Genomic DNA, 27,091 nt, shown 5'->3' on the forward strand with positions numbered 1-27,091 from the left:
GCGATATTTGAATCTTCCAGTTCGACCTCGCTGTGCTGTTACGATTTACGCGTAAAGAGTAGAGACGAGCTGTTCTATTTGAACGAATGGGAAAGTATGTTTCCTGCGGATGACACCCACGTGCCGCGTATATTTGATTTTATATAGAAGTACAAATGTGCCTACAGCACCCGACCAACGCACAACGATTTTTGAGTAATAAGACACAGCCCCAGCACGCACCGAATAACGCGTAATACAAACTAGATAGCTAGATAAAACATACCACAGAACCTTGTTTTTGTTGAAGGAAGCCACGCATGTACACGGCTGCAGTGGCGGCCCAGTCGTTGCCCGCCACGCCGAGAATTGAGATCGAGTGCACCGAACAACCAGAATAACGATACATGGACTTTTTAATAACTTAGAGAACCAGAGATGGGGATCGAGGTGATGAAAAAGACGAGGTCGCGCGCCGGGAAGAGCGAACGAAGGGGCATTTAGCCGAAGACAAACGCAGCGAGAAAGCACAGAAACGAAGATGATATCGACTGCGTTCTCTATGCAGTCTCTTCTTCCTCTTCCTCATCCTCATCGTCGACGACGGGGGCGGCGACCTTTCGCTTCTTGGCGGGCGGAGCGTCGTCGTCCTTCCCGTCTGCCTCCTCCTCATCTGCCTCCTCCTCATCGGCCTCGACAGGTGCAGGCTTCGCGGCGCCGTTGGTTGCTTTGCCTATAACAAGATCATTGTCAGAATGCCGATCTGGGTATAAGTTGATGACGCGAACGCACCGTTAGACTTTGCGTCAGGCTCAGGAACGGCTTCTTCCTCTTCCTCCTCATCCTCCTCGTCTTCATCATCTTCGCCTTCCTCTCCCTCGGCCTCCTCCTCCTCATCCTCCTCCTCGTCGTCAGAGGCGTTGGGATCGGTGTCCTCGTATTCTTCTTCTTCCTCGTCGTCGTCGGAGGGGAGAGCCTAATGAGTCAGCGACTGCGCATGATCATGATGTGTAAGAACGCGCACCTCGAGGACCTCGTCGGGATCGGCGCGCTGTCTGCGGGACATTGTGGTGAGGATGGGTCCGGACTGTGAGGGAGTGTAGGCTGATGGCAAAGGGGAGAAGAGAGATGGGGCCGGAGGAGAGCGATGTGCGGGGCAGTAGCAGCGCGGGCACACGGAGCAGCGCTTCCGCATGAGGCAGTCTGCCCAGCACCGCCCTGCCCAGCCACAGCGCCAGCCACCCGCTCATCGACTTGCGCCGCACTCTCCTCCCAGCGCCTTAACTGCCCGGGGACCCCTGTCCACGGCTGTGTTCCCTGTCGCCTTCTGTCCATGGATTGCTCCGGCAGCAGTCATCGCGGCCAGCGCCAGCAGCTGGACCTCCAGCGCCAGCAGCTTCTCCATCGCCAGCAGCGCCAGCTGCGCGAACAACAGGGCAGGGTGCCGCCACTTGGTCCGAAGCCCAGCGTACACAGAGGCAGCGTGCATCACCGGCATCTCTTCGACGACGCCGCACCAGACCCCGTCGAACTTCCTTCTTCGGACTCGTTCCACGACCTGGAATGGATCAAGGCACTCAGAAAGCGCTCCGCAGCAGCCGACACTGCAAAGGATGATAGTGCTCTAGTCCACATCCCCCCAGCTACACCACCCCGCCATGCATCCCTCGGCGCGGCAGAACTCTCCTCCGCGGCCCTCGATATCGCGAGCAAGCTCCGCCTTCGTCCGCGCAAGAAGTCATTCAACCTAAACGACGCGCTGTACGCCAGCATCGGCAAGGACCCACTAGTCGTCAAGCGCGAGCAAGAACAGCGGCGGCTACTCGCAGCAATGCCACCGCCGTCACCACATAGTCGTACCTCCGTCTTTGAACAGCTGTCTAAGGATCAAAGAACGGACAAGCCCAGGATAAAAATGGATCGACATTCCCGCGAGGCAGTTGCGGGTGCGGAGGAGGAACTAGAACGACGGAGGCTTGAGATGCAGTTACGCAGGCAGCAGCGACGGCAGCAGCGCGAGTTGCAGATCAACGAGCAACGGCAATTACGCGAGCAGAAACAACGCATGCAGTCGCAGGTTACTTTTAAAAATCCCGTATGGATGACGGACTACTCCTCTCCTGGCGATGAAGAAGAGGATGAAGACGCCGACGATGATGTGGACAGTTTGGATAGCATACCACCTGTCACGCCGCTGAATCCCGTGTCGTCAGGTTTCAACATTGAAGCTCTAGTTCTCTCTCGCGAGCGCACAGCGCCAGTACCAGTGCTGCCTGTATCGCGCTCTCCCTCGCCAACTGAGCCGCTGAAGAAGGAACCTGATGTGGAGAAGCCACCGCCACCTGAGCCGCCAAAGGAGAAGTTTATCGTGAAGGGCATGTCGCAGAAATCGCATCAGAGGGCTCCACTTCGACGGACTAATAGATTTACGCTACGCGGACGGATAGGTGCACGTGTTGCGCGGTTGGTTGTGCCAGTTGCTGTTCCTTCTGTGCCGGCACCAGTCGCACCAGTTCCAGTGCCAGCGCCAGTGGAGAAGGTAGCGGACAAGGCGGTGAAGAAGGCGCCGGTGGAGACACCTCCTCCCTTAAAGGAACCAGATCATACTTCCCGCCGACTTGCAGACATACTGCATTCTCTCATCGCGCACCCTCGCACTCCGCCATTGTTCCGCAGCCTCCTCATACCGCTCAACGTCACGCATCTCATACTGACCCTCGTCCTCTTCCCGCCAGTGTCGACGCCATATCCATGCACGCCGGAAACGACTGAGAGGAAAGAAAACTTTCGGGCCACGGTGCTGGATATCGTTGTCGTGTTCGAGGGGTTGTGTGGGATGTGGGTGCTGTCATATGTGTTTGCCGCGCTTGAGTGCACGTTTCGGATAGCGGGGCTGTTATGTTATCCGTTCATCGCGTTGTTGAGGGCGATGTTTGCGCCGTCTCGGTATTAATGTAGAATATGTATATTACACCATGCTAATCCTCCATTTCGTCTTCCGGCATAGCCTGCTGCTCGGCCGAAACGACCCCTAAAGAAACAAACCGCCCGGAGTACGTCGGCCGCCAGAATCGCACGCGCCCGTCATCGCCGGAGGAACTCAGCACGGAGCCGGACGCGTTGAAGGAGACTTTCCACACTTCGGACTTGTGGTCGTCGAACTGATCCAGCAGTGCGACATCGTATGCCATGTCCTCCTCAGGGGCGGCGTCGCCGTCGGAGGAGATGGCGGAGCGCCGGGGAGTGAGTTTGAAGATGCGCACGTAGCCATCACGGCAGGCTGTGGCAATGAGTTCGTACCGTCCCGCGACGCCAGCGGAGGATGCCCACGCCACGTCGTGTACGATGTCGGTGTGTCCTGGTAACTCCTCGCGGGGGGCGTAATCGTACGCGCGTAAGCCTCGACGGCGAAAGACGCAGACGTAGGACATTGACGACACCACGAATTGATCCACAGGTCGCTCAATGACGGAGACCTCGTCAACCATCTCGTTTTGCTGTTCGTCAGAGGTTAGGGGCGAGGAAGGGAGGGTGAAAACGGCGGAGGGGCACCAGGCGAGAGAGAAGTCGCCCTGCATGTCTTTGGCAGCAGCGTAGGCGCCAGAGCGACGTTGGGAGGGGTCGACGACTTGCTGGAACCCGAGATGCCACATGCGCAGGTCGGCAGGGTCCGCGGCATGGTATACCCTGACGACGCCATCGGTGCCGATACACGCAAGCCGTAGTCCCGCAGCAGGTGCGATCGCGAACGCGACGCAGTGCACTGCGCCAACGGAATCTGAGAGTGTTGCGAGGCGATCAAAGGTCACGCCGTCGTCGGCAGAGGTGTGTATGCGTGCAGATTGGTCTTCAGAACAAGAGGCGATCACCACGCCGTACTGTGGTGGCGCGAATGCGACACTGAATACAGCGGCGTCGTGTGCGTTGAAGCCTGATTGCGGCGTCCAGGGCTGATTCGACTGCTTGCGGGAGAATATGCGGATCCAATGGTCAGATGAGCATGTCGCCAACAATCGGCCATACGCATCGTACGCGACATCATGCACGATGTCGTCGTGGCCTGTTGCGATGGCGTTCATTGTGTGCATGGGGCGGTATGGACCCCTGTACGTTGCTTTGCGCGATGCGAGATTGGAACTGAGTTACGCACGTGACATTTCAGCTACAGACTACGCCAACGCAAACTACACATAGCACAGCACCGTCAGCAAACAAAATGGCCGCGCCTCCATGGAAGACCAAAACGCCGTCCAGTGAGTGCGTGTAGTGAAGTATGCATGCGTGCAGCGCTGACAAATGCAGGCAAACCGACGGCCTCGTTCTCGGTGGTTCAAGCAGGTAAAGCGCTGCCGCATAAGGCGGCACCAGCTAAGACAGCGAAGCCCGGAAGCAGCGCATTCTCGGCGGGGACATCGTCGAACAGCACGGCCGCTACACCGGTCAATGCAAGCACGTGGCCCGCGCCGTTGAAGCAGTACGTGGAGCGGTGCTTCGCGGCCGCATCGCCATCGCAGCGCGGACAGGTTGAATCGCAGTTGAAGAAAATGATTAACGAGGTGCTTGACGCGGGCACGCTGTGGACGACGAAGTGGGATGCGCTGCCAGTGCCGCTGGCGGCTGCAACCGCAACGGAGAACGAAGAAGATGGGATGGAGCGGTTACGGAAGGACGTCAAGGCGAGCGCGTTGGGCGAGTCGACCAGGGCGGCATCTAGCCAGGAAGTGAAGAAGAAGCGGTCAAATAAGTGGGATCAGCCGCCGACGGCCCCTCCGGCACCGACGCTGTCTCTTTCTCAGAGGTATGTGTGTTTTGCTTGGGCGGTGGGCTCTTTACTAATAGTCACAGGCTCGATGGTGTCAAGGAAAAGAAGCAATCGCGCACGCCGAAAAACGCGATATTTGAGGCTGATGCCGACGACGGTGAGCGCAAGCGACCGCTGACGGCGGCGGAGCGCGAGCACGCGCGGGAGGAGCAGCTGCGCAAGGAGAAGCGCGCGAAGCGGTTTGACCAGCGGTTAGGCACGGCGACGCCGCCGCCACCGGTGGAGATGTTTTACGATGACGTCGAGGGCGAGCCGACGGCTATCGTGGGACGGAGCACGCAACTGGAGAAGAAGTACCTGCGGCTGACAAGTGCGCCCGATCCGGCCACAGTGCGTCCGCTGAGCGTGCTGCGGGAGACGCTGGAGCTGCTTAAACGCAAGTGGCGGAGCGAGCAGAACTACGCGTACATCTGCGACCAGTTTAAGTCGATGCGTCAGGACCTGACGGTGCAGTTGATACAGAACGAGTTCACCGTCAATGTGTACGAGATCCACGCGCGGATCGCGCTGGAGCGCGGGGACCAGGGCGAGTACAACCAGTGCCAGACGCAATTGCGGTCCCTGTACGCGCAGAAGATTGCAGGTCACCCGGAGGAGTTTGCGGCGTACCGGATCCTGTACCTACTGCACACGCGGAACCGGAGCGCGATGAGCGAGCTGCTGATCGAGCTGACCCCGCGAGAACGCGCTGACGCCGCTGTGCGGCATGCGCTGGCAGTACAGCGGGCGCTGGAAGAGGCGGACTACCATGCACTGGCGGGGCTGTACGCGTCGGCGCCGAACATGGGAGGGTATATCATGGACTGGTTCGTGGAGAGGGAGCTCGAGGCCGCGGTCGCGGTGATGCGGGTCGCGTACCGCCCGGCGGTTGGGGCGCAGGCAGTGGCGCAGGCGCTGGGGCTGGACGCCGCGGGCGCGGCCGCGCTGCTGTTGCGCTGCGACGGCCGCAGATAGACGCCCCTCTATTTAGAGTGGCGCATGTGCGCCGCCACACCGCACTTGTGCCGCAACCGCAGCGCCGCGGCGCCACTGTCGTCTCTTCTTCTTCTTCTTCTTCTTCTCTTCTTCTGCCCCCTTCCCCGTTTCCTCCATCCCCCGCATGCGCTTCTGCGCCACGCCGCCATGATCAAGGTCTGTCGCCTCTACTCTTCTGTGCAACGCCTACTGACACGCGCAGGGCCTCCGCCGCTCCCTTAAGGGCGACAAGCCCAAGGACCCCCCCACACACCATGTCTCGCACTTGCCCTCCCACCATACTCCCCCTCACAATTCCCCGCATTCCGGCACGCCCGCTGCTGCCATGACTCCCCCCAAACGCGTCATTCGCGCTCTCTACGACTACACCGCCGCGGCCCCCGGAGAGCTCTCCTTCCGCAAGGGCGACTTTTTCCATGTCGTGTCTCACGAGAACGATCCCGACTGGTTCGAGGCCGCCGACCCCGCCGCAAACACTCGAGGCATGGTCCCCGTCGCCTACTTCCAAGTTCTCGGCCGCACCGAGCGCCAGAGCGTCGGCAGCGTCACCTCCGTGGCAACCTCCACCGCCTCAGCTGCTGCTGCTTCCGCCGCGCCGACTTCCCCTGACGACCGCCGTGCCTCCGATGCGGCGTCCTCTGTGTCCTCCACTTCCTCTGGCCGCAAGGCCTACCAGCCGCTCTACGGCGTCGTGCAGTACCCCTTCGACGCCGAGCGCCCGGACGAGCTTCAGGCCAGCGGCGGCGACGCCGTCATCATCGTCGCGCAGTCCAACCATGAGTGGTTCGTCGCCAAGCCCATCGGCCGTCTCGGCGGGCCTGGTCTAATACCCATTTCCTTTGTTGAGATTCGCGACATCTCCACCGGCAAGCCTGTCGACAACGTGTCTGATGCTATCCAGCGCGCGGGCCTACCTAAAGTTGAGGAGTGGAAAAAGCGCACTGCTGAATACAAGGCCAGCAGTATCCCGCTTGGCAAATTCGACGACGACGCTATCATACCCTATAGCCAGTTCCAGCAGATGGCGCTCGCGCACCAAGCGCACGTCGAGCAGCAGCATAGCGCCGAAGAGGCTGCAGGCCCCCCCCCTGAGTTGCAGATCGACCCAGAGTCTGGCCCTGCGATCATCGGCGCGTCCGTCGACAAGTTCTCGCTCGATAATGGCCGCTATTGGTATTTGTTGTCTGCGGAGATGGAGGACGGTACCTCCCGCAGTCTGTTTAGGTACTACGAGGACTTCTACGACTTCCAGATCCGCCTGCTAAACATGTTCCCGGATGAGGCCGGCCGCACCGGGCGCACGCGCACGCTGCCATTCATCCCGGGGCCAGTCACGTACGTGAACGACTCAATCTCGAGCCAGCGCCGCGCGAATTTGGACGAGTACGTACGCAAGCTGATTGCGCTGCCGCCATATATTGCACAAAGTGCACTCGTGAAGGGACTGTTCGCGCTGCGCTACGGCGACATCGACTCCGCGGTCGACTCGGTGCGTAGCTCTGCTGCAACTGGTGGTGCGCGCTACTCGTCTGCAGCCTCTTCGCGTATGTCACAGCCGGCGGCGGGCCGGTACTCTGCTTCGCACGCCGGCGGCAGCGGCGGCAACCGCGAAAGCAATCTTGCGGTGCAGATCCGCGCGTCGCGCAGCTCTGGCTACTCATCTTCTTCGGATGTTCGCGCGAGCTACGACCCGACGATGGCGCCGCTCGTGTCGCCGCTCTCCCCGCGTGAATCTGCGTCCGCTGCAACGGTCGAGATGGACCGGGTTTTGAGCACTGCGACTACGGCGACGAGCGCGACAACCAGTGACGCCGCCCTGACACCCTCCGGTTCTGCCGGCTCGCGGTTCCTCAAGGTCAAGATCTTCTACCAGGACGAGCTCGTGGCGGTGCGCCTACCCGTGGACACGTCCTATGCGCAGCTCGAGAACAAGGTGCAGGAGCGCCTGGGATCGACGAACCTGACGTTCTACTTCCAGGATGACAGCGTGCAACCGCCGCAGCAGCGGCGGCTGTCGAACGACGCGGAGCTGTCTGCTGCGACGAAGAATGCTACCAAGATGGTTCTCTTTGCACATTGAATATATTTTCTCACTCTAGTTTTTCGTGTTTGTTATTCACATGTTTGGGCGACGGCGTGCGCACGGGATGCAAGGTTGTTTTTGTTCTAGACGAAAAGAGATGATGATCTGAGTACGATTTAAGCATTTGTGTACAATAAAGAGTTGAAGTGGTAACCAAACTAGTGATGCGATGTCCGTCGTAGCCGAACTCGCTAGGTGTCGTGTACAAAGAGTCATATTACGGTGTAACTAAGGAAAAACTAGTGCTGCGACCACTCAATGGAGTTGAGGTCAATACCCTCCTGGACCATTTCCCAAAGTGGGGAGAGCTCGCGAAGGAAGGTGACGCGCTCGCGAACGGCGTCCAGAACGTAGTCGATCTCGCGCTCAGTAGTGAATCGACCGATGCCGAAGCGGATAGAGGAGTGCGCGAGGGCGTCGTCAGCGCCGAGGGCGTGGAGTACGTACGAGGGCTCGAGGGACGCAGAGGTGCACGCCGACCCGGAGGAAAGCGCGACATCCTTGAGAGCCATGAGGAGGGACTCGCCCTCGACATAGGCAAAGGAGATGTTCACGCAGCCAGGGTAGTGCGCGGTGGGGTCGCCGTTGCGGATCGTGTGGTCCATAGCGAGGAGGCCGTCGGTGAGGCGCTGGGAGAGGCGGGACACGTAGGCATGATCATATCCCATCTCGCGCTTGGCGATGCGGCACGCCTCGCCGAAGCCAGCGATGAGCGGCGTCGCGAGGGTACCCGAGCGCAGACCGCGTTCTTGCCCTCCGCCGGAGATGATGGGGTCGAGACGCACACGCGGGCGTCGGCGCACGTAGCACGCGCCAATGCCCTTCGGTCCGTAGATCTTGTGCGCCGAGATGGACATCAGATCGATGTTGGCCGCGTTGACGTCGATGGGGATCTTGCCCACGGCTTGAGCGCCGTCAGTGTGGAAAAACACCTTGTGCTTTCGGCACAGCGCGCCGATTTCCGCAATGGGCTGGATCACGCCGATCTCGTTGTTGACCGTCATGACGCTCACGAGCGCGGTATCGGGTCGGATCTCGGCCGCAAGCTGTTCGAGGTCGATGAGTCCGTTGGCCTGCACAGGGAGATACGTCACGTCGAAGCCTTCCTCCTGCAGGTGCCGGCACGACTCGAGCACGCACTTGTGCTCGGTCTGCGAGGTGATCAAATGTCGCTTCTTGTTCTTGTAGAACCGGGCGACGCCCTTGATCGACATGTTGTTGGACTCCGTCGCGCCGGAAGTGAAAATAATTTCTTTAGCATCCGCGCCAATCAGCGCTGCAATGTGCTCGCGCGCACGCTCGACCTCCGCTTCGGTCTCCCATCCGTACGAGTGCGTGCGCGAGTGCGGGTTTCCGTATAACCCCGTGTCAAACCGCAGCATCACGTCCAGCACCCGCGGGTCGAGCGGTGTGGTCGCCTGCATGTCCAGGTATATCGGTCGTGCTTTTGTGTCCGCAAGCTCTGCGCTCTGTAGAATATCTGCAACCGCGGCAGGTACAGTGCCTTCGAATGCGGTAGAAGAGGACGATGACGGCGGCGTCGGCGGCGTCGTCAGTGGCGCGGCGGACGTGGCGACCGCGCGGGGTGCCGGAGTCGCAGAAGCGTAGGTGCGTTGAGTCGCGACATTGCGTGCAACGCGTACACGCACGGCACGCGCACTGGAGACGGCCCTTCGCGCGAAGGTACTCATAGTTAAGTGCGGTGGTGAGGGAGTGGAGGAGAAGGGAATGAAGATGGTCACGGCGGAGAATTGGGCCGGATGCTGACGTCCGTGCGCATGTGGGGTTTGTGTCTTAGATGGCGATTTATCTGCATTTGTATCTACAGCATGAACGCACCAGCGAGAAGCGCCATGATGACGCTGCTACCGCTGCCGACGCCGCGGAGCGCGGCTGCTGCAGCTGTGGCGTACGTGGTCTGCAGTTGCGGTGAGACTTTGGTGCTCGTGCTCGTGTACACCTTTGACGCGGAAGTGTGTTCGTAAACCACCTCGGTGTATGTAACTGTTGATAACACGCTGCCGGAAGACATATATGTCGTCGTGTACGTTGTCGCAGAGCCTGTATTGGTCGTCGTAGTCGAAGTTGTTGATGTGGAAGAAGCAGTGGAGGAGGAGGTCGACATGGTACCGTTGACGGCTCTTCGCTCGTACAACAACCGCACGCGTCGACGCGTGTGCCCGGCGAGCAGCATGCGTATATCGGCATCTGATGCGATTTCGTTGTCTTGGTGCATGCACTTTTCTTCAATTCCGCCGTTGCTGGTGGTGGCGCTGCTGCCGCTAGTATTGTCGTCCTGCTGCACTGAATGCGTCGTCGTGCTTCCGCCTAGTAACTCATGAACACGCGTTCCAATGTGCGCAAGATATACTGTCCATCGCGCTAATCTCTCCTCATATTTCCGTCCATGTAATTCCCTTTTCCCTTGCTCATTCTCGATCGCGTTATATCCCGCGGCATGTTCAGCACCATCTCGACTCGCCTGGTTGTGGACCGCGTCGTGGAGGTGCTGATGACTACTGCTGCTACCATGCTCACCGTGCAAATTCCAGTGTCGTGACGACGTCCATGAATCGTCGGTCGTCGCGAGATCGGCACCATGCTCTGGTGAGGTATGCAATAGCACCAGAGAGACACACACCACCGCGAGCACTGCGACTACGGTCTTCATTATTGTTCCGCGATTGCGTGTGCTTGTTTGCAGAACTATCGTCGTCGTCGTATACTCCGTAGTTGTTGTGTTTGCAATCTTTTCCATTGCGTGAAGTAGAGTGGTGTGGTACAGAATAGGGAGGCTGAGCTGAAGACCAGAGTCCCAGACATTGCGCCGCAAGGCCCGCGGCGTGCCCTCTATATAACTATATATAGCGCCTTGTCATTACGAGCATGGGATTGTAGCTTGTAACTGCAGCGGTTTACTCTCGTGTCACATTACTATTCTCCACTATTCTCCAAAATCAATGCTTCATCGTCCTCGCTCTCTACACCACCATTGTTCCTGCCCCCGCCGCTGCCGCCGAAGCTGACAGCCCTGTGTCCTGCGCGATCTTGCGCACCAGCGCGCGCTTCAAGAACTGCTCCCGCGCCAGCGTCCGCGCATGCTTGAGGAACACATCAATCGGGATACGATCCCGCTCGAGCGCCTTTCCAAGCACGTAGATGGTATCCTCGATTGCGTTGTCGTCTGCGCACAGCTCGTAGAGCTGATTGAACACAGCGGCTTCCGCGCCAACGATTTCGTCGACATTCACGCCGGCGCCAGGCGAGCCGTCCGCACCGGCGAGACGTGCTGCGTCCGCAACGCGCTGCTCTGCGAGACCTACTCGTTCACGCAGGATCGTCTTATTGCGTCTCGCCGCGTCGCTGATCCTTTGTAACTCTCCCAGCTCGCGCGCGAGGTTGGTTTCCGTGCGCGCAAGCATCGTCGCGGTGGCTTGCAATTGCTCAGTCTGCTTCTGCAGCGCGGGGGCGGCAGCTACTGCTTTTTGCTGCAGCACGACACCAATTTCGTGCAGCAGCCGCGTTTGTTCCGGATGCTGAGGCAGCGGCGGAGGTGGTGGGGAGAGCAGTTGCTGTGTTGACATGGTGGTGCTGGTCGTGGTGGGCGCCGCGCGAGTATCGTCGTCGAGGTAGTCGTGCACGGGATGGTGGTATTGTGGCGCCGGTGTAGTCGTCGGTGGGGTGTGCAGCGATATCAGCTCCGGCGTGGGCGCGTGCTGATATGGAGTATATGCCTGCGCCGGTAGCGGTGGCTGGGCGGGCATGCCTGTGTATTGCTGCTGGTAAATCGGCGCTTCGTGCTGCGACGGCGGCTGCTGCTGCATCGGCTGCTGTGCCGGTTGTGGATGTGCGTACATCGGTGCACCAGCGGGATGCTGCGGTGCAGGTGCATAGCCTGTGTACTGTGGTGACAGCATATGTGCGGGCTGCTGCCCGGTCATCTGCGGCATTAGCGGTGCTGGTGCATGATACGCCACCTGCGCATGCTGCGGTGTGTAGGCGGGCTGCTGTACCGGCGGTGTATGATATGTCGGTCCCCGTGGCGGCGTGGATGCGCTGCTGCCATATGTAGGCGGCGGCTTTCCATACACAGGCGGCTCGCCGCCAAACACATCACAAAGCACGCCACATAATCCCGCGAGCGTACTGCTCCCCGGATTCCAGTATGACATGTACGGATGATACACCTTCCCGCTCGTGTCGACATGGTTGCCCGGCCGCAGGTTCATTGCTGCCGTCGGCGTCACAAAAACAAACGGTGCGGCCGCGGGGTATGTTTTCGGCACCCATACGCTCACTGGGATGTTGTACACCGCGCCGCGGAAGTACGCGGGTAGTGTGCCGTGGAGATTGAGCAGGAGCTCGGACGCGCCAGTGTCGTAGGCTGCTGATGCGTGAGCACAGTGTCTGGAGCGATCGTTATCAGTTGGGGCCACACTCACTGTGCACGTTTGTTCGCGGTGCCAGCGATGGATATGTCTGCAGTGCACTCGCGGTGTCGCTGTACGTGCGATTGACATCGCGATAGTCCTGCGAGCAGCGTTAGCAATTCGATCCTCACGGTTCATGTTGCCCACGGACTACCTGACTGACCTGCACGAGCACGCGGTGGAGCCACTCCAGTGTCTGTTGCGACACGACACGCGCCATTGCTGCGCCTGGTGTCTGACCGCTAGAACTGGCGCTGCTCGAAGGGTCTGGAGTGCGATGCGCCGGGCGTCGCTGGTGCCGCTGGCGGGAATCGTGGGTGGTAGTGGAGGTGGAGGTGATGATGGCTGAATGATGAGCAGTGGCGCAAATCATGGCTAGCCACGACGCCGCCGCTGCCTTCCCCTTCAGGTAGCTTGTATTGTATTTGCTCAATTCAACGCTCGATAACTAAAAAAAAAAAAGAAGATAAAATACATATCATTCTACCCACTCTCCCCCCTCAGCCCTGCAGAGCCACGTAGTTGCCCGGAAACACCCCCTGGTACCCGTTCACCCGCCCTGTCCACCACCCGTTCGGATCCGCCGTCCGCTGCACAATCTCAATCCGCTCCCCGGCCTTGAACGTCAGGTCGCCCTCCGCCTGCGCATTGTAGTCGTACAGCGCGACACAGTGCTCCACCGCGCCGGCCGGTGCACCCGCGACGGGAGCTGTTGACGCAGGCGTCTTCTCCGCAGGGTAGCCTGCGTACAGGTCCGCATTCGGCACCGCTGCCGCGTACGACGGAGCTGCACCTGCAACACCAGTAGCCCCCGATACCTGGTACGCTGGCGGGTAGCCCACCGCCGGAGAGGCGGGGTTTTGATATGCCGCCCCCGCAGGCGCAGCACCGTACGGCGCCGGTTGGCCTGACGCAGCGTAGTCAAGCTGTTGCTGTTGCTGGTACTCGTATGCGAGCGTGTTTTGTCCGTATGGAGGTGGCGACGACGCCGTGCCGAGAGCACCCGCAGTACCGGCAGCGCCCGGGGGACGCTTCAGCCGGGGGTCCATCCCCTTCTTCTTCGCCCAGTTGATGTTGAACTTAGTTAACGGAATCGCCTCGGCGATCTCCTGGATGTTGCCGCGCTTGGTATTAAACGCCGTCTCGATGTCGACCTCGGACGACATGTTGAAATAGGAGATGTCGTTGACCTTCATTTTGTCGTAGAGCGTGTAGAAAATGTTAAGCTGCATGTAGTAGAATGTCTTGAACAGCGGCTTGATGAACTCGGTCTCGAGGAAGAACATCTTCGGCAGGTCCTCCTTTAGCATGTCATTGTAGTAGTTGTACTCCTGCTGCGCGATCTCAAAGTCGCTCTCGACCTTATACATGTTCTTCTCCTCCTTAAGCGAGCGGTCCTTCTTGTCCTGCAACTTCTTGAGCGAGTTCTGGTGCCGGTCAAGATCGACTTGCTTGTGCGAACGCTTAACAATAAGCTTGCGCACATGTTTGACGATCTCCAGCAGCTCATCCGCGGGCTTCACGATGCGCGTGTCTAGCATCTCCAGCTCTGGCTGCAGCTCCGTCTGCAGCGCCGACACGATATCGCGGTATTGCTCGCATGCTGCGATACCTTCGGGATTGCCCTCGGGAATCGCAGCGTTGGGGTCGGACACGCGACCACTGATGGGGTTATAAATCTCTTCGATGGCCTTGGAGAACTCGATCTGGTGGCTCAGCATGGCTGTGCATGGTCAGCAGTTGCAACCTCCAACACACACACACACAAACTCACAGTTGATGGCCTGGTAATACTTCTCGGACTCGTCATGTAGCTTCTTTGTCGCGATCTCAAGCTCGCGGAAGCGGCGCTCGGCGTCGATGAACACGGCATCCTTGGTTTGCTCGCCCTGCCAGCTGCATGTCAGCGATCTACACGTGAACGACCGCGCGGACGATCAACGACTCCTGCAACCACGACAACACATACGATGTTGAACTTCTGGCGAAAGTTCTGAGGCGCCTAGATCGAGAAAAAGGTCAGCGGAACTGTGCAGAATGCGAGCGGCAGGGCGACACTGGCTGCCGCGTATGCCGCAGGCGCAGCCGAAACCGGCGCGCCAGGGCGCTCACGACGACACTCAGGATCGTTGCAATGTACAGTGATGGGGGTACGCACGCGAACGACGGATTTCTGGATGCCTTTCCAGGACATCGTGGCACTTATGGCGCGGAGTGGTGGGGGTTATGAGACGGAGTAGGACTACTTCCGCGGCTGCGCCCGCATCGTGACACCGCCAGCGGACGGACTCTCGGCTCATCACGTGATACACATCATACATTTGCCTCTCTCGGGCTCTTACCTACTAGTCCTCCCGTGCCTTGCCTACGTCCAGCATCGGCTGAGACTCTCGTCGCTGACCAGGGTGGGTGCGCGTCCACAGCGTGTCCAGCAGTGGGTATGCCCAGCCCGTACACACGACGACCCCGCCAAGCGCGTTCACGAGGCGCACCACGAACTGCAAGAATGGTACGCGGCGCTCGGTGATGCGCAGCCCGATGGGTTCAATGTCGTACTTGAAAAATATTCCCGGTGGATGTGTCGGGTTGACCTGGTCTGTTGGTTGTTCCGTCACTGCATACTGGTTCGTGTACAGCACGCGCCGGCGCGCGTACGCTGCATACTCCGTCGAGACAACGGAGAGGTAGTACTGATAGCGGAACATGGCCGTGTCAATAAGCGCAGCGACGCCGTCAAGTGGGTTCTCCAGCGAGGGGTAGTACTCGCCGAACGAGAGCTCGTCGATGACGTGCGAGAAGTTCAGGTCCTCGCGTCGTAGCACTTTTCCTGGGTCGCTGCGATCAAGGTACCCAAAGTTCTTCGCCGTAATATGCAGATCACCTTGGACCTTATTCACATCGAGCATGCCGTAGATACGACACGCCTCATCCACACCCTTCCGCCGCGGCGGCGTGTGTTTGAACCGCCGCGACACTTTCCCGCGCCGTAGCACGTTCTGCACGTTCTCACCCGACATACTCTCCTGCGACTCCTCGCGTGTGGCAACGCTCAGAGTGTGCGTGTGTGCAAGGTCGAATGTCGTCGGCTCCATTGTGAGCAGCTCCCCTGCCAGCAGTCGGTCGCCGGCCGCATCCTGTGCGTTCACGTGCAGTGACGTGCACGGCATGGCCACGGTGATATCGACGTTAACTTGCATATCCCAGCCCACCGCGTCTGTTACAAGAAACTGCTGGTCGGAGACGCCGGCGAAGTACGTGCCCATCTCGGTCCAGATCAGATAGAGGCACACGGCGGCCAGGAACAGCGTTGTCGCGCCGCCTTGTGATGACCGTGTCGAGTACATCGACGACACCTTAGCTGCTGCAGTTAGTAGGGCTTGCATGATCAAAACAATTGCACTTACGGAACGCATCAAACGTGCGCACGTTCTTTGCTATGTTGTCCATTGGGCCTGCCGTTGATGTCGAGGTGTCCAATCTGCGAAAATACAAGCGCAGTGCTTTCTCCCAACGCTCGCGAGAAGGGCGTCCCACGCGTCTCCTCTGCAACACCTGCAGACTCTACACACGTAATACACATGCCATCGCAATCGCGACAAAGCATACCGCTACCATTCAAAAGAACACTATCCAATCAAGTTAAGACGAGTGTACAGCATCATAGCATGGCCGTACCAGACGGACACACGATCAACTGGCCGCATGAGCTTAAACAAGTAATGTGATTATCCCGCCATGCGCCAAAGCCAGAGTAAACACCAAATATCATGCCACATTAACACACACAAAACTACATACTTCCTATGCTGAGGTCCTCCATCTCGTCGTCGACAGTCTCCGACATCACTGGCGACAGAGGGGATGTGGGAACAGATGTCGCGACCGAAGAGCTCGAGGAGGGCATGCAACGACCGACGCCACCGCTTGGCGTCGATAATGTCGACGATGCAGAAGATGATGATGAGCCACCGTAGTGCGGCGTGACTGGTGGCCGCCGCTGACGGCGGGTGGCAGCTGCAGACAGTGCCGATGTGAGAAGCGACGACGGCGCTGTACTAGTTGTCCGGTATGGCATTTGCTGCTGCTGTTGTAATAGCAATTGCTGTTGTTGTAACAAAATTTGCTGCTGCTGCTGTTGCTGCTGTAATAACATCTGCTGCTGCATCTCCTCGTCTCTGGCCGCGCTTCGCCATCCAAATGGCTGTCCTGTGGACGTCGCCTGCGACGGACTCGGGAACTGGAAATCCTCCTCAGCAAGCTGCATCGGCGTGACCGGACCAAGCGGCGACCCGGCAGGTATCAGGTACGGTGTGGCTTCATTGTGCTGCTGGTATGAATGTTGGGTTGTGTAGGGCACGCGTGTTGAGGCCGGTAGCCGCGGCGGCGAGGGCAGTGCGACGGACATCTGCTGGCGCTTTGCAGAAACAGATACAGGCCGCAACAGTGGCGACGGCGACGGTGATAAAGCCGGCGAGAGCATGAGCGGCGAGGGGGCCTCGTGGTGCATTGGTGCTTGTGGTGGCGGAGAATTGGAGATGCGGGGCCGCTGCGGTTGTTGGGTGCAGGTCACGTGAACTAAGGGCCTAGTGTCGTGCGGCGCACTCCGCCGCGGGGATCCGGACCGGCCCAACAACCCGCCGAAGAGCCTTGCTTCCGACCTCCCCGCCGCCCGGCGCGAGCACAAGCGCACAATGAACTACGCGCCCCGCTCCTTCCGTGAGCTTTCCGCGCTCAAAGATATACTCTACGGCGGTGACGAGTCACCGACCGTAAAGGACGCAGCAGATGGCAGCAAGGACGCTGAACAACACTCCTCCCGCCGAGACCATCTCACTGACAAACTTCTCGAGCGCCTGTTCTCTGCCGCGCTGCCTGCGGTTGGAAGCGATGGTGCCGGAAGTGAGGCCGCAAATGCTGCCATCGCACTGCGGCTGCAGGACCAGCGCGACCGGCCGGCGTTCTCGGTCCCGGTCATGGCGCGCAACTTCTCGCGTCTCAACGCGCGGTACGCCGATCGTCGTCGCGTCTTAAGTGGCATTTAACTGACACTGTTAATTAGAATCGGAGTCGTGTTTCGGTTACAGTACCGCATAATCCGCATCTTGCAATGGCGCAGACCAACACATACCATCTCCGCGCTCGTCGTGTACTCCTTCGTCTGCCTGCATCCATACATCCTGGCGATCCTCCCCATCGCCGCGATTCTACTCGGCGTCATGGTCCCCGCATATGTGCAGCGACACCCGCCACCACCATCTCCCCTTCCCGCGTTCCCCGTTCCCGCGGAGGGCCCGCCACTCGCGGAAGCCGCGGAACTCAAGCCGGTTCCCGAGCTATCCCGCGACTTTCTCATGAACATGCGCGACATCCAAAACACGATGGACGATTTTACGCGCTCATACGACAAGCTCGTGGGCCGCTTTTCAAAGCCGACGAATTTCAAGGACGAGGCATTCTCGTCAGCGGTGTTTCTCGTCTTGCTGCTGGCCGGCGTGCTGATATTCATACTCGCACCGATCATTCCCTGGCGCTTCGTGCTGCTAGTGTCTGGGTGGTTCGTTGTCAGCATGGGTCACCCGCGTGCACGGCGGATCGTCAAGTCGTCACACCAGACATACATCTCGCCTCGCGAGGAAAAGCTCGGCGGCATGTTCCAAGCGCTGGTCGGTAAGGACATCGTGCTCGATGAGACGCCGGAAACGCGCCATGTCGAGATCTTCGAACTGCAGCGTCGCAACAATACCGAAGTGGACGAGTGGGACGACTGGCTCTTCAGCTCATCGCCGTACAGTACGAACAGCCCCGCGCGCGTCGCGCGCCAGCGGCCGCAGGGCGTGCGCTACCTCGACGAGGTGCTCGCGCCGCCGGGGTGGCAGTTTACGTCGGATTCGGCGTGGAAGATGGACCTGCGACCGATGGACTGGGTGGCCCAGCGCGCGCTGATCCGGGTAGACGTTGACGCTGACGCGAAGTGGGTGTACGATGTTGCCGAGGACGATAACGACGGCGGACGCGGCGAGTGGCGGCGGCGGCGGTGGGTGCGCTCCTGCCAGCGGCAGCCGGCGGGCGAGATGCGTGTGTGAGAATTGTAACTATAGCAATGAGTACTACGACAGTTGTAGATGGTCGTGGAGGTGTAGAAGTTGAGGGCGTCAAAGCTCATCGACTCGACTCACTCGACTCGACTCCCCCACACTGAATGACTCCTTCTCCACAACCCGCATTCACCACCACCACCAGCATCGCCATCTCACTCCGTCATACTAAACTCCTATGACAGTTCCATCGCCCGCCGCGTCCTGCGCGACGCCATCTGCCCTCTCTGCTGCCACGGAGCGCTACTACACCCCTCGCGAACACGAGGCCTCTACGCTCACCACGACCTCCGCCACGGCATCCCTCTCCTTCCGCACAATCACAAGCCGGAGTAGCGGGACTATCGCCGCCGTCCCCCCTTCTGCGGCGGAGGAGGAGTACTCCGCCGACTTCTCGCCCGAAGCTCACACGAAGCGCGTGGTGCCAGTGCCTTTCCCCGCGTCGGTGCGGCCGCCGTCGCTCTCTTCCTCGGCCTCCTCGCCCGCGGCCTCGTTCTCGACCTCGCCACCTCTGCCGACGTCCTTCTCGATACCACTGTCGGAAGACGGCGCGTACGCGGCCGTGCTCTCTGAGACTCCGCTGCTCCCCGCCACGCCGTGTGTGCCGGTCCGGCCGTTCGACGCCAACAAGGGCTACCCTCTGCCCACGAACTGCCTCACCGACCTCGACTGGATCGCAGAGTACAACGCGGGCGCGGCGCAGCCAAAGGTGCTTGTCCCACGCGACTACGCTGTGTTTCCCGGCACCGCAGAGGCAGCCGCCGCCGCCGCCGCTGCTGCCGCGAAGGCAGGGCCGGCGGCGGCTCCCGTACGCTTGGGCGCGGCGCCGGTGCCGCAGGCGACCAAGACGCTCAGCGTAAAGCATTCTCTCGTGCAGGCTGATATCGACGGGGACGACTCGTTGTTCTGGTACAAGTCCACCACGCGCTTCGCGTCGCCTGAGGACGACTGGGACTACGAGCGCCTGCGTCGTCGGATACGTGAGTTCACCTCCGGCAAGCCGACTCCCTCGGCACCGCTCGTGTCGCACGTCGCGCAGTCGTCACCGGTGTCGGATGTGTCGTCCTCAGCCTCGTCAACCTCGGGGCGCGCGCGGCCGCAGATCATCGGAGTATACTCCAGCAAGGAGCAGGGCCTGGGGCCGGCGGCTGCCGTCAACGAGACGGTGCGCCAGACGACAGTACGCAGACTCAAAGTCGTACTCGCGCATCTCACCGGCGCGAGCAGCGCCGACGCGGTCACCGCCGAGAGCACGGCTGCTTCTACCTCCACCGCCGCTACGGTCACCGGAGCTTCGGCCAACGATTTCGGCGGCATCCGCAGCGGGATTGAAGAGTTCGTCGACGGCGAGTCTGTTGATATCGCCAAGCTTCGCATGGCGATAGAGGAGCTCAGCGCCGGCGGGCACGTCGCCTGACGTGTGCGGCATGCACATTGTAGTCGATTACATAAAGATAGTAGAGGACATAATATACGTCATTTATATACCTAAATCTTACTGCGCCATACCCTCTTCATCTCTATCGGTCTGTGGAATCTGCAAGCCGCCTTCGCGCGCAATCCGCACGAACTTGAGTAACCCGATACCACTGTGTTCCTGATTCCAGTCGCGGAACGCTTTCACGATGTCTTTGTTCATAAGGTCCGGTGTATCTACTCCATTTAGTCTTGTTCTCTTCCTAGTCGCAAAGCAGTAGATAAAACGTACAGAAACCAGCATCAAACTCGTCCATCTCGAAACCGCGACGTGTCTGAAGCGCGTCCTGGCGCGAGGAAGATGGTCGACCCGGACGACGAGCTGCTTGTAGCTGTTTGAGTTCTGCATCATCGCGAGAGATGAATCTACTAGTGTCAAAGGTGAGTGGTATCGTTCGTGTGCAGGGGGACGTACTCGAGAATCATCTGCTGTATTTCTTCTTCCGTGAACACCAACTTGTCGGCGTTCTCAGGCTTGTCCACGCACGCACGCAGAAACTTAAACCGTATAACTGTTAGAATCCCTGTTAGCCTCTCGTGAACCGCTAAAACACACACATCCTACATACTCTGCGACTCACGCACGACGCCACGGTCCATCTTTCCCTTGACGACCTTTCGCTCACGCAGCGTCGCGCGGTTGAGCTGTTTAAACTTCCGCGCCTTCGGATGCACCGCATCCTTCTTCTTAAGCTTCTGCTCGACTTTTCTGAGTGACTTTGCTACCGGCATGGCATATGGTGTGCGTGGAGGGAGTGGTTTGTTGATTCAACAGTGCACAATGCAGATGTGGAGGAGTTTTCAGTGCCTTGCGCCGCTGAGTGTGCGGCGCCACGTTGGGAGGGAGCGCGTTGTTTGTGTTCGAGGTCCCGCGACGCGACACTCAGCTCTTCCGCGACGGAAGACCACGACCTAGCAACAACACTCCCGCGGACATGGGCATTTCAGGTGCGAGCGTACTCATTGGATCTTTCACTACAATGCGTGTCACTAACACGTGTATTCAGGCCTGCTACCGCTGCTCAAGTCAATACAGCAACCAACACACGTCAAAGAGTTCGCAGGCCAAGTCGTCGGTGTCGACGGATACGTGTGGCTCCATCGCGGCGCACATGCATGTGCGGTTGATCTTGCGCTAGGACGGCCTACGCGGAAGTGAGCGCTGCCATTGTGGTTGTTTTTGAAGAATGTCTAACATTCATGTGCAGATATGTCGACTACGCGATACACCGCGTGCGCATGTTGAAGTATTACGGCGTGAAACCGTATCTTGTGTTTGATGGCGCGAATTTGCCGAGTAAAAAACATATTGAGGTTGACCGTCATGCGTATGTTTTAATCTTTGTAGGCCCGTTTATGTAATGCCATGACTAATCCGCTGCAGGGCGCGTCAGAAGGCGCGTGAGCTCGCCATAGCACATCAGAGCGCCGGACGCAGCCAGCTCGCTTACGAGCAGTTTCAAAAGTGCATCGACATTACGCCCGCCATGGCGTCACAGTTCATTAGCGTCAGTTTCTTGTCTAGTTCACTACTGACCAGCTACTGACTCGACTACAGGCGCTCGAACAGGAACAGGTTCCTTACGTCGTCGCTCCGTACGAAGCCGACGCGCAACTAGCATACCTGCAACGCATCGACGCCATCACTGCAGTCATTTCCGAAGACTCAGATCTTCTCGTCTACGGTATCAAATGCCTACTCACGAAATTGAGTGATTACGGTGACTGCATCGCGGTGCGCAAAGCCCGAATTTCCTCCTGTACTGCCGTCGACTTCTCCTCCTTCGACGACACTCTATTCCGCCACATGGCGATACTTGCCGGCTGCGACTATACCCCCGGAATTCCAAACATCGGTCTACGCAAGGCGCACATGTTCCTACGCCGCTTCCGCAATGTGGACCGCGCGCTGCGGTTCATGGCGCTTGAGGCGAAAGTTCAGATTCCGCAAAACTTCCGCGCGGACTTTGAGCGAGCGGATAAGACTTTTTTGCATCAGCGGGTGTATTGTCCTATGCAGAAAAAGGTTGTGATGCTCTCCCAGCCAGATGGCGGCGCACTTGATGAAGCGATGGATTTTTACGTCGGGCAGTACGCTGTTCTCTGATGACATGTTGATTGTCTGATTACTGATTCTGTGCAGGGACATTCCGCAAGATATTGCGATTGGCATCGCGACGGGAAGAGTACATCCAAGCACGCATGAGCCTATTGAGATAATTCCGTACCGCGCCGGTGCTGGTATTCCACGGAGGAGCACCTTTTCGGGTGCAAGTGGAGGTACAGCGCATCCCAGCACGCCGATTACAGCGCGCACTATCGCGAGCACAGGAATGCCGATTACCGCCTTCTTCAGTATGTTCATTGGTACGCGTCTTGCCAATGGTTCAGGATGCTGACTGTATTTAGAACAGGTAGAGTCGCCACAGCGAGACCAGGGGGAAATTCGTACGCCTTTCCGGGATATCACAAACATCCAGACCGCTTCTTCTGCCACCACTACCACAACTGCCCACCACGAAGATGAGGACAAGGTGACAAAACGCCTCCGCCGCTTCTCTCCCTCCCCACGACCCATTTCCGCCGGTACGGGCGAAGACTGCTCCGGCGGTTCGATGGTTTTCCATAGTCGATACTTTTCCGCGATGGCTAGTGTACATTCTGCGTCGACGTTGCGGGATGAAGGTGAGGAGGCGAAGGAAGGGAAGGATTTTGAGTTGACGGAGGCGGAGGAGAGGGACCTTCTTGCGTTTGAGTTTGCCGAGAGCGAGGAGGCTACGCAGGCTGATGCGCAGAATTGGATGGTTCGGAGTAACAGCGTGAGGACAGCGACAGCCACGACATTGGAATCGACCATGACTATGGCTACGATAATGTCTCCAGCTTCATCCGTTTCCTCCTCCATGGTTGCTGCCACACCTACAGCATCCACCCACAAGGAGGCATCCCCATCACCGGCGAGTGCTACGCTATCTCAGGCTCATACCGCTGCTGCTACCCCCATAGCGCACACACAACCCTCAGAATCATCCGCAGCGACAACAGGCACGTTGGCAACACTCACCCCGCTACTCTCAAGTAACCGCTTCCTCCACTTCCGCGCGCCGGGGCACTACTTCACGCCACTTTCATCTTCCACCTCCTCCACATCCACCACCAACAACAACGCCGCTTCACCGACTCATCGTACATCATCAGCACCATCGACGTTGTCGCGCCGAATATACCCACCCACGCCATCACAATCGGCTACATCCGCGCGACGATCTGCGACCGCTGGTTCACCTCTAGCACCGGTACAGAGACGGCTTATGGTCAACGCTAACGGAATCGGTGTCGGCACTGCTATCGTCGGTAGCAGTGGTCCCTCGAAGAAGAAAGCGACACGGTTACCTGCGACGAATCGCGGGGAACGGAGTACAGCTGAGAACACGCCTACTTCTTCAACAGGTGGTACACCGCGCAGCCGTCTGGACTACTACCGTGCACCATAGGCACCTCCCTACGTCTGCCCCTGCATTGCATCATTTACTCGCTATGTTCCTCCACCTCGCTGCGCACATAGACGCACCTTGTATAATGTACTATAGACGTTGTATATATATTACGATCAAGCGCAGGCCAATGCTAGATATTCACAGTTACCCTATAAGATGTAGACAACAGGCTGGCACCACAAATACTCTCGCGTCTCAAACATGAGAAAAACAACAATACCACTGCTAGTCATAATACCAAGAGCAGTAGGGAAGAAATAAAAAGCAATGACACTCGAAACGCACGCATGAGAGAGCGACAGATGCAGGATACAGCGATGTTAGGCAGCTTCTAACCAGCGCGCGATCGAGGTGATTAAAAAATAAGTCACCAAACAAACAAAAGAAAGAAGAAATATAGAGAGTACGGTATTGCTCGGCTTATAGAGGCCTCTAAGCACATATATACACTTTCATGTATACGACTCGCACAGATTAACATAATAAAATAGACATCAAAGAGACAAACTAGAGAAAGAGAATAACAAGTGAATAAAAAGTGAGGAGATCATCAAACCGCGTACTTCCGCGTCCACTCCCGTGCGGTTGCCTCGTACTTTGCGCGGTCAGTCTTGTACAGGTGCGCGATCTCGGGTACAAGAGGATCATCCGGGTTTGGATCTGTCAGCATCGAGCATATGGATAGCAGCACCTTGGATATGGTGAGCGCGGGTGACCATTGGTCTCGCAAGATGTCGAGACAGATGCTGCCGTTGCTGTTGATGTTTGGGTGGTAGATGCGAGTTGTGAAGCTCACCTGCGACCGGAGGTTAGCTGCGGCGCATTAATGACAGGCGAGTGGGGATAACTCACCTTTGGCGGCTTGAAGGGATAATCTGTGGGGAAGTGGATCGACAGGAAAAACACGCCGCCGGAGTACGGGCTGTCAGCAGGGCCCATGATGGTAGCCTGCCAATGGAACTGCAGAAGGTGAATGTCAGCCACGTGAGAAAGTGTACGCAGGGTTGCCACGAAGGCCGAGGACACATACAAGATCATCGCTGATGGGGCCGGCGCTGCAGGAGGAGGGGGGATCCCTGAAGACGAGTTAGTATTACAAAGCGAAGACAAAGTCTCCCCATTCCCTGGTGCCAGTCGTGCGTCGCTCGTATGTAACCGACTCGATGAGTCTCGGCAGCGACGGCGATCGCAGAACAGCGTCGCATCAACACACGACGCACTAAACAGAAGGGGTCCATCCCACATCGTCAAACCCCTGCTGGCCGTACCGACAATGTGCTTGCTGTCCACAAACCGCCGCCGCCGCCATCCTTACACGAAATGCCAGCGTGGCGACGAGCCATAGACGCCGCCAATATGCCGCCGTCTCACACACAGTTCGCGTTCACACACACGAATCGTCACGATTGGTGCACAGGCATGGATTCCGAGGCATGGATCCCAGAGGATGTGCAGTGCTGTGGAGTGGTGGCGCGTGAGACCAGCCGGCGCACGCGCGGAGGGCCGAGTGGCACAAGGGAGGGGGGACGGAAGGCTCCAGAAGCGCAGATGGCCTCGGAGAGTTGTGAACAGGGTACGTACCGGCCAAGGTCGTTTAGTTCTTTGCTGATACGCTTCAAGGCCATGGCTATGTGCTTGCTGGTGCGGAGGAGGAGGGTATTGGCGGACTGTGGGCGGAGGACAGCGGGTCGGTGGTGCGGAAGGCGAACAAACAAGGCGGCGGAGCGCGAGCGAACGACTCGCCGCGCCCCAGGGCTAGGGCTATGCTGACGCTGCAATTATGGTTACAACCGTAACTGTGCCAGCGCTGGTGTACTTGCGCCAGGCACTGCCACGGGTGCCTCCGCGCGCAAGGTGCTACTACAACAGACATGTGTAGATCGTGAGTATAATTGACTTTGCTACGCTCTGCGCTGTGCGACTTCTACTTCTCTACAACCCGTCAAAGTCACCCTCGTCGTCCTCGATGTCTCCCTCCTGGATCTCCGACGCGAGCCTATGCAATGTTAGCATCTGTGCAAGCAACCCTCACAGAGACCATGAAAACTTACTCTTTCTCCCTCTCACGCGCCTCTTCAACGTTCTTCAGCTCGGCCCGATGCTGGTTCATCGGATAGCGCATCGCCTTTACGCTCTCGTTGTGCAGGCCGATACAGAACTTGATGCGCTCGTGGAACGCAGCATTCGGCTCCTGCGTCGAGTAGATGTCCAGGATCTCCTTGCTCTGCATGTACCCCTTCTCATGGTCGATCGTGGCCTCGATAACGTTGTCGCGGATTGCCTTTGCGACGATGTACTCCGCGCTCTCCTCCGAATCCAGGTGCAGCCGGATGCAGATGTCTCGCAGCGAGATGCGCGAGTACGACAGACTCATCATGCGGATGCCAGTTTTGATCACATTCTGGCGCAGGCGAAGGATCAGCATGTACGTGCCATCCTTCTTGAACGTGGCGGCGTACTTCTCGATCGTTGCCGAGAACTGTGGCACGTCGCCAACGCGCACAGCCTTGACGAGTTCAAAGTACGGTGCGAGCGCCTTCTCGTACAATGGCTCCCTGAACAGCGCGCGCTCGGGTATGTCGCCCATGAGTAGCTCAATGATCACTTTCAGCTTGTGTGCGGCCTGCAGGAAGCCCGCGGCGTAGGACGTCTGCGGCGCCTTGCGGATCGCGCCGATCAAGCTGTCATTCGCCGAACTGTAGTCGAGCTGGATCGCCTTGATGCGGCCGACGTAGTACATGTACCGCGCCATCACCGAGGTCGCAGCTGACGGGGGGAATTCAGCCTTCAGCACCAGCTGGCTCGCCTGTGAAATCGCGCCTGTGTTAAGGTAGTTGCGCAGAAGCAGCGTGATCAGCACTGCCAGGGTCTCGTTGTCATGCCGCAGCGCCGCAGTTCGCAGAACCGCCAACAATGTCCTGCATGATCGTTAGTACTTTGACGCTCTGGATCAAGTGTTGGCATCACGCACGGTCGAATCGCCACGAGCTGCTTGCTCAGCTCCTTCCCATGCGCATAGTAGAACCACATCTTCGCCGCCAACGCATCCAGTGTTCGACGGTTATACCCGCGCAAAATCTTGATCAACTCGTCATTGAACGAGTTCAGCGCCGCAACATCGTCCTGATCAATTAAGAACACCTGCGTGAGTAACAGAACGTAGATATCGATCTCCGGCAACACCGGCGTCGCAGGCGCCCCAGTGATATCCACATCCATTGTCGGCGCGTCGATCTTCAGGTACCTCAGAATCAGCGCGGCGGACGGATGTGCAAGCGACGGGTACGCCGCCGTCGCGGCGTTGACGAGGATGTCAGCCGTCAGTCGCCGGCGCAGGCCACCCAGCTCGCGCAGCACCCTCATCGAGAATCGCGGCTCAAAGTTGCTCGTCGCCTTCTCCAAAAATCCGTAGTTCCGTTTGATGTCTGTTCCACTTCGTCAGTCATGACTCTGCCACAAATCACGGAGCTCAGCACCCACCATTCAAAACAAGCGCCGCGACTTCTTCCCCGGTCTTCTGTGGCTTCTCTTCTATGCTGTCCGCGTCTACCATCTTCTCCTCCTTCAATTCCGCCTTGGCGCTCTTTGCTTTGTCGACAGTCATGCTCTCAGATCCGCAGGTGTGTATGTGGGAGATTCAGCTGTGGATCTGACGACGGATGTCTGGAGATGCTAGTAGAACAGGCGCGAACGAGATGCGTTTCTTGGAACAAAGGGCCAGTGCTATTCTGGGT

At 58.5% G+C, this 27,091-nt stretch overlaps 16 protein-coding genes across 16 annotated transcripts; 5 read left to right on the forward strand and 11 right to left on the reverse strand.

Annotated features, from left to right (window-relative positions):
• Positions 1–61: 61 nt before the first annotated feature.
• V1518DRAFT_432021 (uncharacterized protein) lies at positions 62–1,232 on the reverse strand. Its single transcript, XM_066906203.1, has 3 exons — positions 1,004–1,232; positions 772–955; positions 62–712 (listed from the first exon to the last, which is right to left on the reverse strand). Exons 1-3 carry the CDS (start codon positions 1,172–1,174, stop codon positions 540–542), a joined length of 528 nt encoding a protein of 175 aa, XP_066760597.1. The 5' UTR covers positions 1,175–1,232; the 3' UTR covers positions 62–539.
• A 45-nt stretch (positions 1,233–1,277) lies between these two features.
• On the forward strand, positions 1,278–3,015 carry V1518DRAFT_413217 (uncharacterized protein). Its single transcript, XM_066903272.1, has one exon. It carries the CDS (start codon positions 1,313–1,315, stop codon positions 2,930–2,932), a length of 1,620 nt encoding a protein of 539 aa, XP_066760598.1. The 5' UTR covers positions 1,278–1,312; the 3' UTR covers positions 2,933–3,015.
• V1518DRAFT_413218 (WD40-repeat-containing domain protein) lies at positions 2,934–4,133 on the reverse strand. The gene has a single exon (XM_066903273.1). The coding sequence runs from the start codon at positions 4,065–4,067 to the stop codon at positions 2,958–2,960; it is 1,110 nt and encodes a 369-aa protein (XP_066760599.1). The 5' UTR covers positions 4,068–4,133; the 3' UTR covers positions 2,934–2,957.
• A 123-nt stretch (positions 4,134–4,256) lies between these two features.
• V1518DRAFT_404384 (SAC3/GANP/Nin1/mts3/eIF-3 p25 family-domain-containing protein) lies at positions 4,257–7,856 on the forward strand (the record flags this gene model as incomplete). The annotated part of the gene is made up of 4 exons (XM_066901887.1): positions 4,257–4,777; positions 4,825–5,641; positions 5,756–5,932; positions 5,979–7,856. 4 exons carry the CDS (start codon positions 4,257–4,259, stop codon positions 7,854–7,856), a joined length of 3,393 nt encoding a protein of 1,130 aa, XP_066760600.1.
• V1518DRAFT_413222 (pyridoxal phosphate-dependent transferase) lies at positions 7,611–9,600 on the reverse strand. The gene has a single exon (XM_066903274.1). It carries the CDS (start codon positions 9,548–9,550, stop codon positions 8,099–8,101), a length of 1,452 nt encoding a protein of 483 aa, XP_066760601.1. The 5' UTR covers positions 9,551–9,600; the 3' UTR covers positions 7,611–8,098.
• Positions 9,601–9,681: 81 nt separating this feature from the next.
• V1518DRAFT_426113 (uncharacterized protein) lies at positions 9,682–10,530 on the reverse strand (the record flags this gene model as incomplete). Its single annotated transcript, XM_066905966.1, has 1 exon — positions 9,682–10,530. The coding sequence occupies one exon, from the start codon at positions 10,528–10,530 to the stop codon at positions 9,682–9,684; it is 849 nt and encodes a 282-aa protein (XP_066760602.1).
• A 310-nt stretch (positions 10,531–10,840) lies between these two features.
• On the reverse strand, positions 10,841–12,509 carry V1518DRAFT_372120 (UEV domain-containing protein; the record flags this gene model as incomplete). Its single annotated transcript, XM_066901382.1, has 3 exons — positions 10,841–12,243; positions 12,302–12,389; positions 12,453–12,509. The coding sequence occupies 3 exons, from the start codon at positions 12,507–12,509 to the stop codon at positions 10,841–10,843; spliced, it is 1,548 nt and encodes a 515-aa protein (XP_066760603.1).
• A 184-nt stretch (positions 12,510–12,693) lies between these two features.
• On the reverse strand, positions 12,694–14,524 carry V1518DRAFT_432029 (BAR domain-containing protein). The gene is made up of 4 exons (XM_066906204.1): positions 14,346–14,524; positions 14,259–14,291; positions 14,064–14,178; positions 12,694–14,012 (listed from the first exon to the last, which is right to left on the reverse strand). The coding sequence occupies exons 1-4, from the start codon at positions 14,481–14,483 to the stop codon at positions 12,790–12,792; spliced, it is 1,509 nt and encodes a 502-aa protein (XP_066760604.1). The 5' UTR covers positions 14,484–14,524; the 3' UTR covers positions 12,694–12,789.
• A 110-nt stretch (positions 14,525–14,634) lies between these two features.
• Positions 14,635–15,869, reverse strand: V1518DRAFT_437162 (endoplasmic reticulum vesicle transporter-domain-containing protein; the record flags this gene model as incomplete). Its single annotated transcript, XM_066906316.1, has 3 exons — positions 14,635–15,647; positions 15,694–15,741; positions 15,866–15,869. The coding sequence occupies 3 exons, from the start codon at positions 15,867–15,869 to the stop codon at positions 14,635–14,637; spliced, it is 1,065 nt and encodes a 354-aa protein (XP_066760605.1).
• On the reverse strand, positions 15,786–16,805 carry V1518DRAFT_413230 (uncharacterized protein). Its single transcript, XM_066903275.1, has one exon. The coding sequence runs from the start codon at positions 16,794–16,796 to the stop codon at positions 16,080–16,082; it is 717 nt and encodes a 238-aa protein (XP_066760606.1). The 5' UTR covers positions 16,797–16,805; the 3' UTR covers positions 15,786–16,079.
• Positions 16,806–16,930: 125 nt separating this feature from the next.
• On the forward strand, positions 16,931–18,438 carry V1518DRAFT_413231 (integral peroxisomal membrane peroxin-domain-containing protein). The gene is made up of 2 exons (XM_066903276.1): positions 16,931–17,294; positions 17,349–18,438. The coding sequence occupies exons 1-2, from the start codon at positions 16,981–16,983 to the stop codon at positions 18,370–18,372; spliced, it is 1,338 nt and encodes a 445-aa protein (XP_066760607.1). The 5' UTR covers positions 16,931–16,980; the 3' UTR covers positions 18,373–18,438.
• Positions 18,439–18,491: 53 nt separating this feature from the next.
• V1518DRAFT_413233 (uncharacterized protein) lies at positions 18,492–19,875 on the forward strand. Its single transcript, XM_066903277.1, has one exon. The coding sequence runs from the start codon at positions 18,563–18,565 to the stop codon at positions 19,799–19,801; it is 1,239 nt and encodes a 412-aa protein (XP_066760608.1). The 5' UTR covers positions 18,492–18,562; the 3' UTR covers positions 19,802–19,875.
• On the reverse strand, positions 19,837–20,626 carry V1518DRAFT_413235 (translation machinery-associated protein 16). Its single transcript, XM_066903278.1, has 4 exons — positions 20,430–20,626; positions 20,276–20,372; positions 20,093–20,226; positions 19,837–20,037 (listed from the first exon to the last, which is right to left on the reverse strand). The coding sequence occupies exons 1-4, from the start codon at positions 20,590–20,592 to the stop codon at positions 19,880–19,882; spliced, it is 552 nt and encodes a 183-aa protein (XP_066760609.1). The 5' UTR covers positions 20,593–20,626; the 3' UTR covers positions 19,837–19,879.
• A 72-nt stretch (positions 20,627–20,698) lies between these two features.
• On the forward strand, positions 20,699–23,504 carry V1518DRAFT_413238 (PIN domain-like protein). Its single transcript, XM_066903279.1, has 7 exons — positions 20,699–20,808; positions 20,868–21,015; positions 21,069–21,188; positions 21,245–21,368; positions 21,419–21,951; positions 22,004–22,215; positions 22,270–23,504. The coding sequence occupies exons 1-7, from the start codon at positions 20,796–20,798 to the stop codon at positions 23,352–23,354; spliced, it is 2,235 nt and encodes a 744-aa protein (XP_066760610.1). The 5' UTR covers positions 20,699–20,795; the 3' UTR covers positions 23,355–23,504.
• Positions 23,438–25,134, reverse strand: V1518DRAFT_413240 (ubiquitin-conjugating enzyme/RWD-like protein). Its single transcript, XM_066903280.1, has 4 exons — positions 24,939–25,134; positions 24,388–24,433; positions 24,210–24,317; positions 23,438–24,153 (listed from the first exon to the last, which is right to left on the reverse strand). The coding sequence occupies exons 1-4, from the start codon at positions 24,980–24,982 to the stop codon at positions 23,908–23,910; spliced, it is 444 nt and encodes a 147-aa protein (XP_066760611.1). The 5' UTR covers positions 24,983–25,134; the 3' UTR covers positions 23,438–23,907.
• Positions 25,135–25,227: 93 nt separating this feature from the next.
• V1518DRAFT_413246 (proteasome regulatory subunit C-terminal-domain-containing protein) lies at positions 25,228–27,042 on the reverse strand. Its single transcript, XM_066903281.1, has 4 exons — positions 26,838–27,042; positions 26,329–26,782; positions 25,409–26,275; positions 25,228–25,353 (listed from the first exon to the last, which is right to left on the reverse strand). The coding sequence occupies exons 1-4, from the start codon at positions 26,959–26,961 to the stop codon at positions 25,290–25,292; spliced, it is 1,509 nt and encodes a 502-aa protein (XP_066760612.1). The 5' UTR covers positions 26,962–27,042; the 3' UTR covers positions 25,228–25,289.
• Between the last annotated feature and the right edge of the window lie 49 nt (positions 27,043–27,091).

Source organism: Limtongia smithiae (genome assembly GCF_038497785.1).
Source record: "Limtongia smithiae strain NRRL Y-17922 unplaced genomic scaffold V1518scaffold_3, whole genome shotgun sequence".
NCBI classification, from domain to species: Eukaryota; Fungi; Ascomycota; class Lipomycetes; order Lipomycetales; family Lipomycetaceae; genus Limtongia; species Limtongia smithiae.

What these genes read in the sequence shown, in the direction of transcription:
- V1518DRAFT_432021 (XM_066906203.1), bottom strand. Translation starts at nt 1,174, where the DNA reads ATGCGGAAGCGCTGCTCCGTGTGCCCGCGCTGCTACTGCCCCGCACAT. An exon ending in ATCCCGACGAGGTCCTCGAG is followed by an intron (nt 956 to 1,003) that starts GTGCGCGTTCTT and finishes CTGACTCATTAG; the next exon opens with GCTCTCCCCTCCGACGACGA. An exon ending in GCCTGACGCAAAGTCTAACG is followed by an intron (nt 713 to 771) that starts GTGCGTTCGCGT and finishes ATCTTGTTATAG; the next exon opens with GCAAAGCAACCAACGGCGCC.
- V1518DRAFT_413240 (XM_066903280.1), bottom strand. Translation starts at nt 24,982, where the DNA reads ATGGCCTTGAAGCGTATCAGCAAAGAACTAAACGACCTTGGCCG. An exon ending in GAACTAAACGACCTTGGCCG is followed by an intron (nt 24,434 to 24,938) that starts GTACGTACCCTG and finishes ACTCGTCTTCAG; the next exon opens with GGATCCCCCCTCCTCCTGCA. An exon ending in GCCCCATCAGCGATGATCTT is followed by an intron (nt 24,318 to 24,387) that starts GTATGTGTCCTC and finishes CACCTTCTGCAG; the next exon opens with TTCCATTGGCAGGCTACCAT.
- V1518DRAFT_413217 (XM_066903272.1), top strand. Translation starts at nt 1,313, where the DNA reads ATGGATTGCTCCGGCAGCAGTCATCGCGGCCAGCGCCAGCAGCTGGAC.
- V1518DRAFT_413230 (XM_066903275.1), bottom strand. Translation starts at nt 16,796, where the DNA reads ATGCACCACGAGGCCCCCTCGCCGCTCATGCTCTCGCCGGCTTTATCA.
- V1518DRAFT_413233 (XM_066903277.1), top strand. Translation starts at nt 18,563, where the DNA reads ATGACAGTTCCATCGCCCGCCGCGTCCTGCGCGACGCCATCTGCCCTC.
- V1518DRAFT_413246 (XM_066903281.1), bottom strand. Translation starts at nt 26,961, where the DNA reads ATGACTGTCGACAAAGCAAAGAGCGCCAAGGCGGAATTGAAGGAGGAG. An exon ending in CGCGGCGCTTGTTTTGAATG is followed by an intron (nt 26,783 to 26,837) that starts GTGGGTGCTGAG and finishes GAAGTGGAACAG; the next exon opens with ACATCAAACGGAACTACGGA. An exon ending in CAGCTCGTGGCGATTCGACC is followed by an intron (nt 26,276 to 26,328) that starts GTGCGTGATGCC and finishes ACGATCATGCAG; the next exon opens with GACATTGTTGGCGGTTCTGC.
- V1518DRAFT_413231 (XM_066903276.1), top strand. Translation starts at nt 16,981, where the DNA reads ATGAACTACGCGCCCCGCTCCTTCCGTGAGCTTTCCGCGCTCAAAGAT. An exon ending in TTCTCGCGTCTCAACGCGCG is followed by an intron (nt 17,295 to 17,348) that starts GTACGCCGATCG and finishes ACTGTTAATTAG; the next exon opens with AATCGGAGTCGTGTTTCGGT.
- V1518DRAFT_413222 (XM_066903274.1), bottom strand. Translation starts at nt 9,550, where the DNA reads ATGAGTACCTTCGCGCGAAGGGCCGTCTCCAGTGCGCGTGCCGTGCGT.
- V1518DRAFT_413235 (XM_066903278.1), bottom strand. Translation starts at nt 20,592, where the DNA reads ATGCCGGTAGCAAAGTCACTCAGAAAAGTCGAGCAGAAGCTTAAGAAG. An exon ending in CGTCGTGCGTGAGTCGCAGA is followed by an intron (nt 20,373 to 20,429) that starts GTATGTAGGATG and finishes GGATTCTAACAG; the next exon opens with TTATACGGTTTAAGTTTCTG. An exon ending in ATACAGCAGATGATTCTCGA is followed by an intron (nt 20,227 to 20,275) that starts GTACGTCCCCCT and finishes TGACACTAGTAG; the next exon opens with ATTCATCTCTCGCGATGATG.
- V1518DRAFT_413218 (XM_066903273.1), bottom strand. Translation starts at nt 4,067, where the DNA reads ATGCACACAATGAACGCCATCGCAACAGGCCACGACGACATCGTGCAT.
- V1518DRAFT_432029 (XM_066906204.1), bottom strand. Translation starts at nt 14,483, where the DNA reads ATGTCCTGGAAAGGCATCCAGAAATCCGTCGTTCGCGTGCGTACCCCC. An exon ending in TTCGCCAGAAGTTCAACATC is followed by an intron (nt 14,179 to 14,258) that starts GTATGTGTTGTC and finishes TGCAGCTGGCAG; the next exon opens with GGCGAGCAAACCAAGGATGC. An exon ending in GTATTACCAGGCCATCAACT is followed by an intron (nt 14,013 to 14,063) that starts GTGAGTTTGTGT and finishes GACCATGCACAG; the next exon opens with CCATGCTGAGCCACCAGATC.
- V1518DRAFT_413238 (XM_066903279.1), top strand. An exon ending in CTAGGACGGCCTACGCGGAA is followed by an intron (nt 21,016 to 21,068) that starts GTGAGCGCTGCC and finishes ATTCATGTGCAG; the next exon opens with ATATGTCGACTACGCGATAC. An exon ending in ATTGAGGTTGACCGTCATGC is followed by an intron (nt 21,189 to 21,244) that starts GTATGTTTTAAT and finishes AATCCGCTGCAG; the next exon opens with GGCGCGTCAGAAGGCGCGTG.